Consider the following 12,680-nt stretch of genomic DNA (forward strand, 5'->3'; position numbering starts at 1 on the left):
GGAATGACTCTTGATTGCTCACAAAACACAAGCAGGGCTCTTCTCTCTCCCTGCTATCAGTTTGAAGGGACATATTGCTTCCTCGGCACTGTCATACCAATAAATCATCCCAGATTACTCGCAGTCATACAGTACTAAAGTATACCATGCATTTTAAAGGAAATCTGCTATTTTCTTTTCCATCAGATGAGCAATGTGAAGAGACTGCGGCCACGGCTCAGTGCTATTCTCTTTAAGCTGCAGTTTGAAGAGCAGGTGAACAACATCAAACCTGACATCATGGCTGTCAGTACTGCCTGCGAGGAGATAAAGCAGAGCAGAAGCTTCAGCAAGTTGCTGGAACTTGTGTTGCTGATGGGAAACTACATGAACGCTGGCTCCCGGAATGCTCAAACCTTCGGATTTAACCTTAGCTCTCTCTGTAAAGTGAGTTTGTTTTTTAAAAACACATATTTGCCTGAACACTTCTTCTGAAATGTCAGCCCTGATGACATTGTTTAAATATTTTTAGTTTGAAGTGCTCGTTATCAGGAATTTGAACGAAACCATGAACCCAAACCCAGAGTGAACTGAGCTAATTTACTTAACCTTGGAGCTAAATCCAAATATTAATTTTCTCTGATCTGCAAATTCAGTGGAAGGATTTTGTTTAATAACAGAATTATGTTGTAAACCCAGGCTTTCCCAAACTAATGAAATGGGACATCAAAATATTATTAAATCTAATATTCAATTCAGGTAGCTGCAAATGATGGTATAGACATATTGGGAGTTGCTTAGGGTTGCCACTACATTTTTTTTACCTTTAGGATTTAAATATTTAGTTGTTTTGTTTTTGTTTTTGTTTTTGTTTTGGCAAGCTGACTAAAGGCAGAAAAGAATGAGACTGCTTTATATAAGTGGAAAATCATTAGGAATAAACATGCCTCAGGAGTCATTGATGATTTTGAAATGTTTCTATCTAAATATAATTTTAAAGGATGTGAAAATCAAGGAAGTTTAGAGATTTTTTTTTTTTTTTTTCTCCTGGGTTCTTCCACAGGTTAAATGTCCTTATGGCAAATATATTCACTGTTTTATATAACAGGAGCTCTTTCCTCAGAAGCGGGCTATAGTAATAGCACTTTATTGATCTGCTTACAACAAATTCTTCTCTGTTACACATCACAAGAAAAGCTTTCTTTTGTTCTTGACCTGCTAACATCTATACTACCTGATTAAGGAATTTGATGACTGGTTTTCCCCACTGTCCAGAAGTTCACTTCACGCAACTTCACTTGTATGAAAGACCTACCTACATTAGTATGCACCTGTTGCCAAACTGAAATCCGAAGAGGATTTCCGCTTTTACGAAGTGGTGATTGCTTCTCTGCTTTATACTATTTGGCTTATGGAGGGTTTCATGGGAACGTTCCGCTTTTGGGTAGCGGGGGAGACCTGTGTTGCTATTTATTGCCACTTAGGGAAGGTGAGATGCAAATCCAGTTTTAGCTTTAGGTTTGCTTGAAGAGTTGATCTCTCAGTGCTTTCATGACTTTCCTTATACATTTTCCTGACCTAAGCGTCCTGTTGGTATAACAGCTTGTGAGCTAGCTTCACTCCATCTCCACCTTTTTATTTTCCTCTCATTTCCTGAGCCGGATATATTTCGTTAAGATCCCTAGCATGGGGGCTGCAATTCATAATCCATGTATTGAAGACTTCGCACACATATGGAGTGCTTACTTATTCCTGTGCCAAACGCTTGACCTCATCGTCTCATTGAATGGATTTAATTATTTATGTGGCATACATGGAACCCCTGTTTTTCACATGTAAATCATTATGATTAAAATTTTTAATAGAGCTGTATCCAAAAAGTTATGGCAAAGAGTTGAGAGAGAGGCTAGCTCGGTTAAGAGAGGACAGCTAACCATTCAGAGAGGAATAGGAATTTGAGCTGGATCTGGAAGTATGAGTGGATATTCCTGAGAAGGAAAGGCATTCTAGGCGATAGCCGTCAGTTGGCATGTGTGGTCATATCATGGCATATGTGAGTTCACCAAGGGATCAGAAGCTTAGGTGAGAGAGGCATAGGGAAAATGGAAATGGAATAGTATATTGGTCTAGATTAAGAATCATCTCCAGTGGTACACCTGATGGTAAAGATTAATGGAGACATGTTCTTTAATTCATATGATATTCTCAGAGATGTCCCATAGCAACCTAATTCTAATAGCAGTATGGAAGAAAGTTGAGCTGCTCTGTCCAGCCCTGGTACCATGAGCCATGTGGGGCTGTTTACGTATAAATTAATTAAAATTTAAATAAAATTAGGGAATACCTCAGTCACCCTTGCCACGTTGCAGGTGAATAAGTGTCCATATGTGTTGGCAGTGTAAATAGAGCACATTTCCATCACGGTAGAATATTCTCCTGGACCACACTGGCCTAGAGGGTTATAGTTGGGGGAGACTCGGTGACTGGCTGACGTTTAGCAAGTGACTGAGGAACTAAAACTGAAAAGATAGATGGGGAGGATGACAGAAGCTGCTTTCATTATTTAACAAGTATTATGAAACGGTGTGTGTCTATTATTAAACAGTGACTGTAGGTCGAGACAGTGGAATTACAAGCTTTGGTAGTGACAAAAGGGTTTGGGGTAGGATGGGAGACGGGGCGAAGGGGAGTGACACAGTTAAGGAGCATCTAGGGAACTGTGAGAATATGGTGATAATGAACTTGGAGGTGGAAGGGCGAGGAGGCAAGCACAACTGCCAGATTCAGGCTTTTCCTGAGCGGGAAGCAAAGGAAGACGAGATGAAGAGCAAGGTCAGGGGGACATTTACAGCAGCATATCAGCTGGAGTTTGTTTCTTTTTCTTTTTTTTTTAAGACTTTATTTGTTTGATAGAGATCACAAGTAGGCAGAGAGGCAGGCAGAGAGAGAGGGAGGAAGCAGGTTCCCCGCTGAGCAGAGAGCCCAACGCGGGACTTGATCCCAGGACCCTGACACCATGACCTGAGCCGAAGGCAGAGGCTTTAACCCACTGAGCCACCCAGGCACCCTGGAGTTTGTTTCTTAGTGTTAACTGTCTATTCGTCTTGAGAGCTTGCATCTCAGAACTCCAGCCAACTTATAAAAAGTTGACCATATGCCCTCCCTCATACTTTCCTTGCAGAGGAACTGTTGACAAGAGATGAGGTCCGATTGTTGAGGTAGAGTAGCCCAATACCGTGCCTGGTGCATAGTAAATATCTGAGTGAATGACATTGCGATAGACAAAATGGACACAAATTTGTCCCTCTTAGTTATGTAGTTGAAAGTAGACGTCCTCTCATACTGCTATACAGTGCCTGATGCATAGTAATTACAAGTGCAATGCATGTTGCTATTATTTTACTATAGTTAATCTGTAAACTAGTTAATCTGTCTCCAGATAAGAGTCTGCTGTATTTTTAGGCAATGATACTAGATACTTTGATCATCCGTATTAGAAGCCTTCTATTGTGCAAGAAACAAAATAAATACCACAACTTTATATTTTTTATTAGCCTACATGTCAAGTTGAAAGCATATATTGAACCAGATGATATCTCATCATGTTTGTTATCAGAAGAAGCAGCTTGATCTCTGACTATTGTGATTGAATTTTCACACTGAGTATAAAGCATTTGGTTTGACGATAAGTCCATAAAAGGAATTCCATATTTATTTGACAGTAGAAAGACAGGGTAATGTTTTAATCTGTTAAAACATGCTGGGTAATTATATGACATCTAGTATTCTATATTCAAAATCTTTAGTTTTAAATACCCTTTATAAATTTAGCTCTAGAATGAAAAGTGTAGAAAATTCATATTAGGATGTTAACTTTACATAGTTTAGAAATAATTACATGAATAGTGAAATCTATATACATTATAGTTTAGTTTGGGGGGCTACAGTACATCTTTGCATATTTTTATAATTGAGATAATTAAACAATAACTGAGTTCAGAAGGTAAGTTTTGTGAGCTTTTTTTATCCTAAATATTTGATGTGGCCTATGATAAATAAACATAAAAGTAAAATATGAGATATAAGAGAAACACAAGTGAGAATATGTTAAGATATAGGTGTTTAGGTTTGAGACTCAGTGAAGTGCAAACATGGTAATGAAACTTTACATGAGCTAAAGATGAGTTTTCTCTCATTAACCAAACCTGAACTTCACAAGAAAATTTGGGTGTGTATTGTTATAAAAGAAAAATACGATATTGAGCCGCGGTCTTTAAAACAGGAAACGAAAGAATCAGTTACATTAGGATCTTTCTTTTAGAATTATCTCTCGTCCCCTCCTCCTTTCCTTTCCCTACATGTTTGGACCAGAGCCTCTTAGGGCCTGACACTCCAAGAGAACCCTCATGGTAGGATACAAACGTACTTTTCAGTTGCATAATGCTATTCCTAGTTGAAGTAAAATGGTGTAAGTACCTTGCTTTCTGATGGCTTGGCTATTTAAAAGGATAAATCTTAGAATATATAAAAGAATGGACGGACTTCTTTTCATCCATAAAGTCCTCCACAGATATTGCTAGACTTTAGATAAGAATTGGATATGCAATTGGAAATTATATTCTTTTTTCAGGACCTGCTATTGATTAAATGGAAACCCATATCCTTAGAAATTCAGTCAGTAAATGGTAGGTGATCGCCTGACCAAAGTACCCACCTAGAAAAAATGTGTGTGTGCTTTGTGTTGAAGTTAATTTTCTTAGATATGTTGTTAGGGCAAAGATCCTTTTTTTTTTTTTTTTTTTTTCCCCCTTCTTCAGATAGATCAGTATTCTAGAATAAGAGTGAGTTGACCCAATCATCAAAGTTTAACACCATACTAAAGTATATGAGAGGGTTTTAACTTATAAATTTAAAAAGCAGATGTTATCAGTCTATACACAATAGGTATAACATGTGTTTAATATTTCCTAATGTCTAATGATAGGTAATTTCAGAGTAACAAATTATCCTCATCAACACAACTGGATGATGTAGCCATAAAATGTAGCTCTTTGTTCTGACTAATTAAATAAACTATATCAGGATATAGATATAAATTTTGGAAGAGTTTACAAATCGTAATGACTTTTGTCAGTGTTTATCCTGGGTTTTTTTAAAATTGATTCCATTATAAATGTATCAGTATTAATCACTTCGTAAGAAACTTTTCTATTTGGCTGTAGAACATGCAGTGAGTTCATCTCAAAGATGTAGTCATCAAAGGATACATAGTAATGAGAGTGTGGAGGGGTTAGAAGTTAGGTATTAAAAGGGTAGGCAGCAGGAGACAAGATTTGTTTTTGTCTCCTCTCTTGATTTTGATTTTTTTGTCCATTTAAAAGATTTTTTTTTTTTTTTGGTCTGTTCATTGAAGTGCATGAAATTTTTATCTCATCTCCTATATATTCCTTTTACAAGCACAGGCTAACCAAAAGTAGAATAAAGCTGCCCATAGCTGTGATGGAGAAGATTTTTATATTCTTTCTTTCTTTTTTAAAGATTTATTAATTTATTGTAGACAGAGAGGGCTCGATGGTGGGGGTGGGGAGGAGAAGCAGAGGGAGAGAGGATCCTGAAGCAGGCTCCCTGCTGAGCGCAGAGACCAAATGGGGCTCTATCCCAGGACCCTGAGATCATGACTTGAGCTGAAATCAGGAGCCACCTGCTTTACTGACTGAGCTACCCAGGAACCCCTGCAGAAGATTTTTAAAGGAAAAAAAACAAAAACAAAAACTGTTTAATTTCTTTTTTGCTTAGTGCCCCCACCAGCTCTAGTGGGTGATTTCTTGAAATTATGAACAGCTCTTTTTAGAGTATCTTGATTCTCAACCTGGAGTACTCTTTAAGAAATACTGATGTGTCAGCTCCACATTGGATCAATTACTTCAACATGTATGGATATGGATCTTGATAAGTGGCTTTTTAAAGGTCCCCCAGGTAATTTTAATGCACAAACTGAACTGAGAATCACTTTGTCTTCTGCCCTACTTCTTTATCCCAGCCTGCAAAATCCCTGATGGGTGGTGTGGAACTAGAGAACAAACATACAAAAACAAAACCCAACCAACACAAGAAAAAAAGAAAAAGAAAAAAAAAAAAAGAAAGAAACAGCTCCTTGTCTTCACTTAAGGATGAGTGGTGAAAATATTTCCAAAAACTGCTGCTTTTTTTTCATGCCAAGCTGAACATTACTCTGAAAGTGAAGAAAAGGAGTGAGTAGAGTGTGACTCTCAGGCACACAGCAGAACTGAAATAAGTTGATGGTCGGCATCCTGAGTTATTTTACAGGGCTCTGTCTTGTACAGGTAGAGTTTCAGTCATTATTAAAAGCAGGAGACGAATACCTCTGCCTGTCAACTGTTAACAGCCGTGTGGTAATACTGTGAAGGTTTTGTGAAATTTTGCTTCTCCTATATGGCCTTTTCCTCACTGTATGAAGTTATTTTGAAGAAAGACCTCTGCCAAACAAATCCATTGTTCCATCTGCATTGTGTTTTAGAAGGATTTTAGAAAGATTTTTATTCTTTATCGGATTGGTAAAATCACACCAGTGAATTTTGGCACCCTTTGAAATTAAAGCAATTTTTGGCCAAAGACTTGCAGATAACAAATGCCATTCTTACTTTACATCCAGCCAATTAAGTCACTGAAATACAGACTTCCAAAGCAATGTGAAACTATTTAGGATTCTTAAGCCCTTTGATTCATTCATTAACATAATTAATCTATAGCATTTTCTAAGAAATATTTGATTGGTTTTGCTGTCATAAATTTTATTCACATTACCTTTGTTTTCTTTTAATTGCTATTAAGCATTGTAACTTGAAATTATTCTTTCACAAGAATTAGAGTGGCTTTGCTTGTGAACAGCAAATACACTGTTTGTGTGCTATCATCTCACCATTCTCACAAAAAGCATAGCTAATCTATCAAACTCCCTTTGCCCCAACACAGAGACTCAGCATTGTCCTTAATACTGTACTTCTAGACAGCTACTATCAGTTAGAGGTAGCACCCAAGATGAATCTTAGCAAGCATCCCTTTTTTTTTTTTTTAAAGATTTTATTTATTTATTTGAGAGAGAGACAGTGAGAGAGAGCATGAGCGAGAAGAAGGTCAGAGGGAGAAGCAGACTTCCCATGGAGCTGGGAGCCTGATGTGGGACTGGATCCTGAGACTCCAGGATCATGACCTGAGCCGAAGGCAGTCGTCCAACCAACTGAGCCACCCAGGAGTCCCAGCAAGCATCCCTTTTTAGTCCAGTCTCCTGTTTTTATACATTTTAACAATGAAAAATAAAAAATTGAATAAGATCCTCTATTCCTGGAGGAATTTATTGTTTACCTCTTCTTTGTCAAGGGTCTGCATTGCTCTTATGTTTTTGGGATAGAGGCAAAACATGCAGCATTATTATCTCTATAGTTCTAGTTAAACAGTGGCATTTGTGAACATTTGTTTTTAGGTGGCAGAGGTGGGGGAGTATGATGATAAAATGGGTGTACCAAAGGCAAAGACATTACAAGAAAGGAAAATTATTGGCCCATATCTCTCATAAACAGATAGATGCAGAAATTCTCAGCAAAATTTTATAAGCCAAAACCAACAATGTATAAAAAAATTACGTACCACAACCAAGTGAGATTTATTAAGGTGTGGGAGGCTGATTAAATATTTGAAAATCACTTAACGGAATCCATTACATCCACAGGCTAAATAAGAAAAATAATTTGATCATATTAATATATGTTGAAAAGGCATTTGAGAAAATCCAACATCCATTCTTGCAAAAACTCAACAAACTAGAAATATAGAAGGGGGCTTCCTCAAGTTGATAAGGAATATGTACAAAAACTACAGCCAGCATCATTCTTAATGGTAAGAAACTGAACATTTTCCCTCTTCAGTTGGGAAAAAGGAAAGGCTGTCCCTGCTCACCATTCTTACTCAACCTGGTGTTGGAAGTCCTAGCTAATGCAGTAAGACAAGAAAATGAAATAAAAGGTATTTAGATTGAGAAGGAATAAATAAAAATGTCTTTGTTCATAGGTGAAATGATTGCCTACATAGAAAATTGCCCCAAATTGACCAAAAAGGGGGGAAAAAAAACACTTCCTGAAACTAGTAAGTGATTATAGCAAAATTTCAAGATATGAGATTGACATAAAAAAGTTAATCACTTTCCAAACACCAGCAATGAACAATTGGAACTTGAAAGTAAAAATAATATCATTTATGTTAGTGAAAAAAAGAGTAATACTAAAATATGAACAAGATTCTTATGAGAAAAACTATAGAACTTTGATGAAAGAAATCAAAAAAGATCTAATAAAGAAATAGGTATTCCATGTGAATGGAAAAGAATATTCAATATTGTTAAGATGTTTCTTCTTCCTAACTTGATCCAGAGATTCAGTGCAATCCTAATGGAAACCCCAGTGAATTATTTTGCAAATATTGAAACCTGATTCTTACGGTCATATGGATATGTAAAAGACCCAGAATAGCCAACACACAACTGAAGAATAACAGAGTTAGAGGACTGAACTACTGGACTTGAACACTTATAAAGCTGCAGTATTCAGAACATTGTTGTATTGGTTAAAAAAAGTAGATCAATGGAACAGAATAGATAGCTCACAAATAACTCCACATAAATACAATGAAATCTTTAGCAAAGAAGCAAAGATAATTCAGTTAAGAAGAATCTTTTAAAGAAGAGATGCTGGAACCAGTGCACATAGACATGCAAAAAAAAAGTGTATCTACATACAGACTTCCAGCCTTTCATAAAATTTAACCAAAAATGGACAGAGACCTAAATGTAAAATGCAAACTAGAGAACTTTTAGAAGAGAAGAGAAAATCTAGGTGACCTCAGGTTTGGCAGTGACTTTTTAGATAGAATACCAAACGCATAATCCTTGAAAGAAAAATATCACTATGTTGGATTTCATTAAAATTAAAAACTTCTGCTCTGCAAAAAAACACTGTTAAGATAGAAGATACACCATAGACTGGGAGGAAATCTTTGCAAAATACCTATCTGATAAAGAACTTGTATTCAAAATATACAAATAACTCTTGAAACTCAACAACAAGAAAACAAAGGGTCAAAAGACCTGACCAGACACATCACCAACGAAGATTTACAAATGGCAAATAAATATATGAACAGATAATCAACATCATATACCAATAGAGAATTATAAGCTGAAACAATGAGATAATACCACACACATATTAGAATGGCTAAAACTTGAAACACTGGCCAAGACCAAATCCTGGCCAAGACGTAGTACAATAGGAACTCTTATACATTACTGAAGGGAATCAAAATAGTACGTCTACGTTGGAAGACTGGCAGGTACCAAGTTAAACATAGATTTTTTTTTTTTTAAGATAATTTATTTTACAGAGCATGAACAGGAGGGGCAGATGGAGAGGGAGAGAGACTTTCAAACAGACCCCACCCGAGCACAGAGCCTGATGCAGGGCTCAATCTCATGACCATGGGATCACAACCTGAGCTGAAATCAAGAGTCAGATGCTTAACCAACTTTGCCTGCCAGGTGCTCCATGCTAAACGTATATTTAACATAGGATTCAGTGATCACACTCTTACTTACTCAAAGGAGTTGAAAACCTGCACAGAAATGTCTATAGCAGCTTTATTTGTAATTGCTAAACTTTGGGAACAACCAAGATGTCCTTTAGTAGGTGAATGAATAAACTGTGATGCCTGCATACAACGCATTATTATTCAGTAATAAAAATAAATCATCTCCCAAGCCAAGAAAAGACTTGGAGGAATCTTAAATGCTTATTAAATGAAAGAAGTCCATAAGAGAAGACTACATACTGGATGATTTCAACTATATGTGTCTTTTTAAAAGAGACAAAATTATAAAGATTGTAAAAAGATTCATGGTTGCCAGCGTTGTTTTGGGGAGGGAAGAAGAAAGAGATGAAAAGTGGAGCACAGTGAATTTGAGGGAGGGATGTGTGTGAAACTATTCTGTATGACAGGGTAATGGTAGATATATATTATGCATGCTTCAAAATCCATACAACTGTAGAAGGCAGAGTGAACCCTAATGTAAACAGTGGATCTTAAGTTAATGATGATGCATCAGTATCAGCAAATCAGTTGTGTACCACACCTAATATAAAATGTTACTAATAAGGGAACTGGTGTGGAAGAGAGGATATATGGAAACCCTGTTATTTTCTGCTCATTTTATTCTGTAAAGCTGAAACTGCTTTAAAAAAAATAAAACGTGGTGTTTAAAAAATAAAAAGTAAAACATTTAATTTAAAATTAACGTATTTGTTTCATTTATATTAACTAAAGAACAGTGAGCTGTTTTAAATGTCTCATGGAATAAGGGGACTGTATAAACAAACAGAACATCGAACGATATAGTAGATAATGTAATGAGCTAAAATTTTCACTGCATTGCAAAAATGTTTTTAACACTGCAGTTTCTGTGCTTACTAAAATCTAAGAGAAATAAGTTTAAAACATAATTCAGGGAAGGTTGGGGGATATGGAAGAAATCAGCTTATAATGATAGGAATCCACATTATATAAAGCATTTTCTTGCTTAATAATGTTTCAGCTCTCATCATTTTGAATGAACATTACATAATATAGATTATTTTTGTATATGAATATCACAAAGTATTTGTCTAGTAACTTTTTTTTTACCTAATACCAATTGATCTCCATCTATTTTGAAAGTCATTGTGAAAATTTTATTACCAGTATTAATAGTTATGGCAGTAACATGGATGATGCTTAGCATCTTATTTTATTTAAATTATGATTTTTATTTCCATTGTAGGGAGAACCAGTCTTTTTAAAAAATTTAATCAGGATGCTGATTATTTTCTCAATGTGGTTACATATATCAAAAACATTATTCATTGTATAATTGTGGTTTTCACTAGTGAGTTTTTACTGGCATATTGACCCTCAGTCTGAGAAAATATATATTCTCTGACAGTATGTGTTAGCACATCTATTTTTATATGAATACCTTTAACTTAAATTTAGAGATACTATTTTGTACATACAAATCACTTTATTCTGCATAGGATTTAAGATGGAATATGATGTTAATACATGTACTTGTTCAGGTCTGTTAAAGGTTAAACAGCTGTCTTTTCATCTAACCATATTCGTATAATATTGTCAGCACTAATATACTAGCAATGTTGAAAGACTTGCTGTTTGAGTGATAAGATTCAGGTGGCATTTTATTCAATTTATAGATAAAACAGTAGAAAGAACATCATGCTCCCAGAACTAGAGATGACCTCAGGGTAGAAGGTGTCAGTTTTAAGAGGTTTTCCAGGCTAGAAGTAGTAAGTTATAGGACTTCGGTATTTTAAATTGCATTGATGTACTTTTGTTGTCTTACTACCATTTTTGTCCACTGTGGTTTTGAGAAATTTGCTTCTTTGACACATAATAAACTCAAGATTTTTGTAGAGGAACTGTATTTTGAGGTGGTTATGAACTTTGGATTCACACAGACATGGCCTCAAACCTTGGCTTTACCAGATAGTAGCTATATGATGTGGAGTATGCTGCATGATCTCTCAAATCTTTTTTATCCTCTTTAGTTATGGGTATAATACTAGTTCCTCATAAAGATATTATGTGTTTTAAGCACTAAATACATCTTTTTTTGGCTACCCCTGGTCTCAGGATAAGTGCCATAGAAGAGCTGTGGCTATAATAATGTCAGTGGTATTAGTGATAGTGGTGTTAATATTGACTATTGTTAATATTTATAATTTAAAATTAATCTGATTATTAATATTGATCATTATCAATATTAATGGTATTAATTCCATTTACAAGTTAGGGTCTTCTAGAATGTTCATGGGGCAACTACAGATTCTCATAATTTTGTCATGTTATTATGTTCAGCAATGTCTGCCGCAGCTAGAGTGTCTCTGCTGTTTGAATACATACTTAGATAATAGAAACACAATAATGGGAGCAAAGTGGCCAATTTCGCATTCTTATGATTTAAGCGTCATTAGTCAGAGTAAGGGGCCTTTGGATTCTGAGGATCACCCAAAGTTTACTCAGTTTTTATTTTAGGAATTTTCCTTGTGATTAAAATAATGGGATATTCTTTAGATGTCATCCAAATTTGTGCTGAATAGCTTAAAAATATTTCAAAATACTGCATTGTAGCTACAAAGGAATTCTACTCCAGAGTGACAACTAGGCTGTGATTTATTACAGGATCTTCTTTTAACATTATTTTGTCTGGAATGAACAGAGCAGTTGAAGAAACTCCATCCATCTTTTTGTTTATTTGACATCCATGCTGCATTAAATGTACCTCAAAGAAACAATATACAAATAAGAAATTCTCCTTAACAGCCATGATTACTCATCAACAAGATACATCTCTTGGCAATAAAACAAAAGGAAGCCTGTCAAGCAATGTCTGTTAAAATTTAAATAAAGCATATTTTTTAAACCTAAGCGAATTTTTAAAGCAAATATTTTAGCTTCATTTTCTTTCCAAGAGTTAGTGTTACAAAGTATGCTGAAGTGAACTGTTCTTTCTCTTCAATAAAATTAGACCCATCCCCAAGCTTTCCTTATTCTACTAGCTCAGTCGCTGATTATGTATGATA

General features: G+C 35.5%; 1 protein-coding gene across 4 annotated transcripts in view; it reads left to right on the forward strand.

Annotated features, from left to right (window-relative positions):
- DIAPH3 (diaphanous related formin 3) overlaps positions 1 to 12,680 on the forward strand; it is a gene marked incomplete at its 5' end in the record, with an annotated part of 496,633 nt that overhangs the window by 273,564 nt on the left and 210,389 nt on the right. For all 4 annotated transcript variants that reach the window (XM_080798921.1, XM_080798920.1, XM_080798922.1 and 1 more), the window contains one exon: positions 187 to 426. In XM_080798921.1, coding sequence (XP_080655047.1) covers positions 187 to 426 — 240 coding nt within the window. The remainder of the gene's footprint in view (positions 1 to 186; positions 427 to 12,680) is intronic.

The sequence above is a fragment of the Martes martes genome, assembly GCF_963455335.1.
Source record: "Martes martes genome assembly, chromosome: 3".
NCBI classification, from domain to species: Eukaryota; Metazoa; Chordata; class Mammalia; order Carnivora; family Mustelidae; genus Martes; species Martes martes.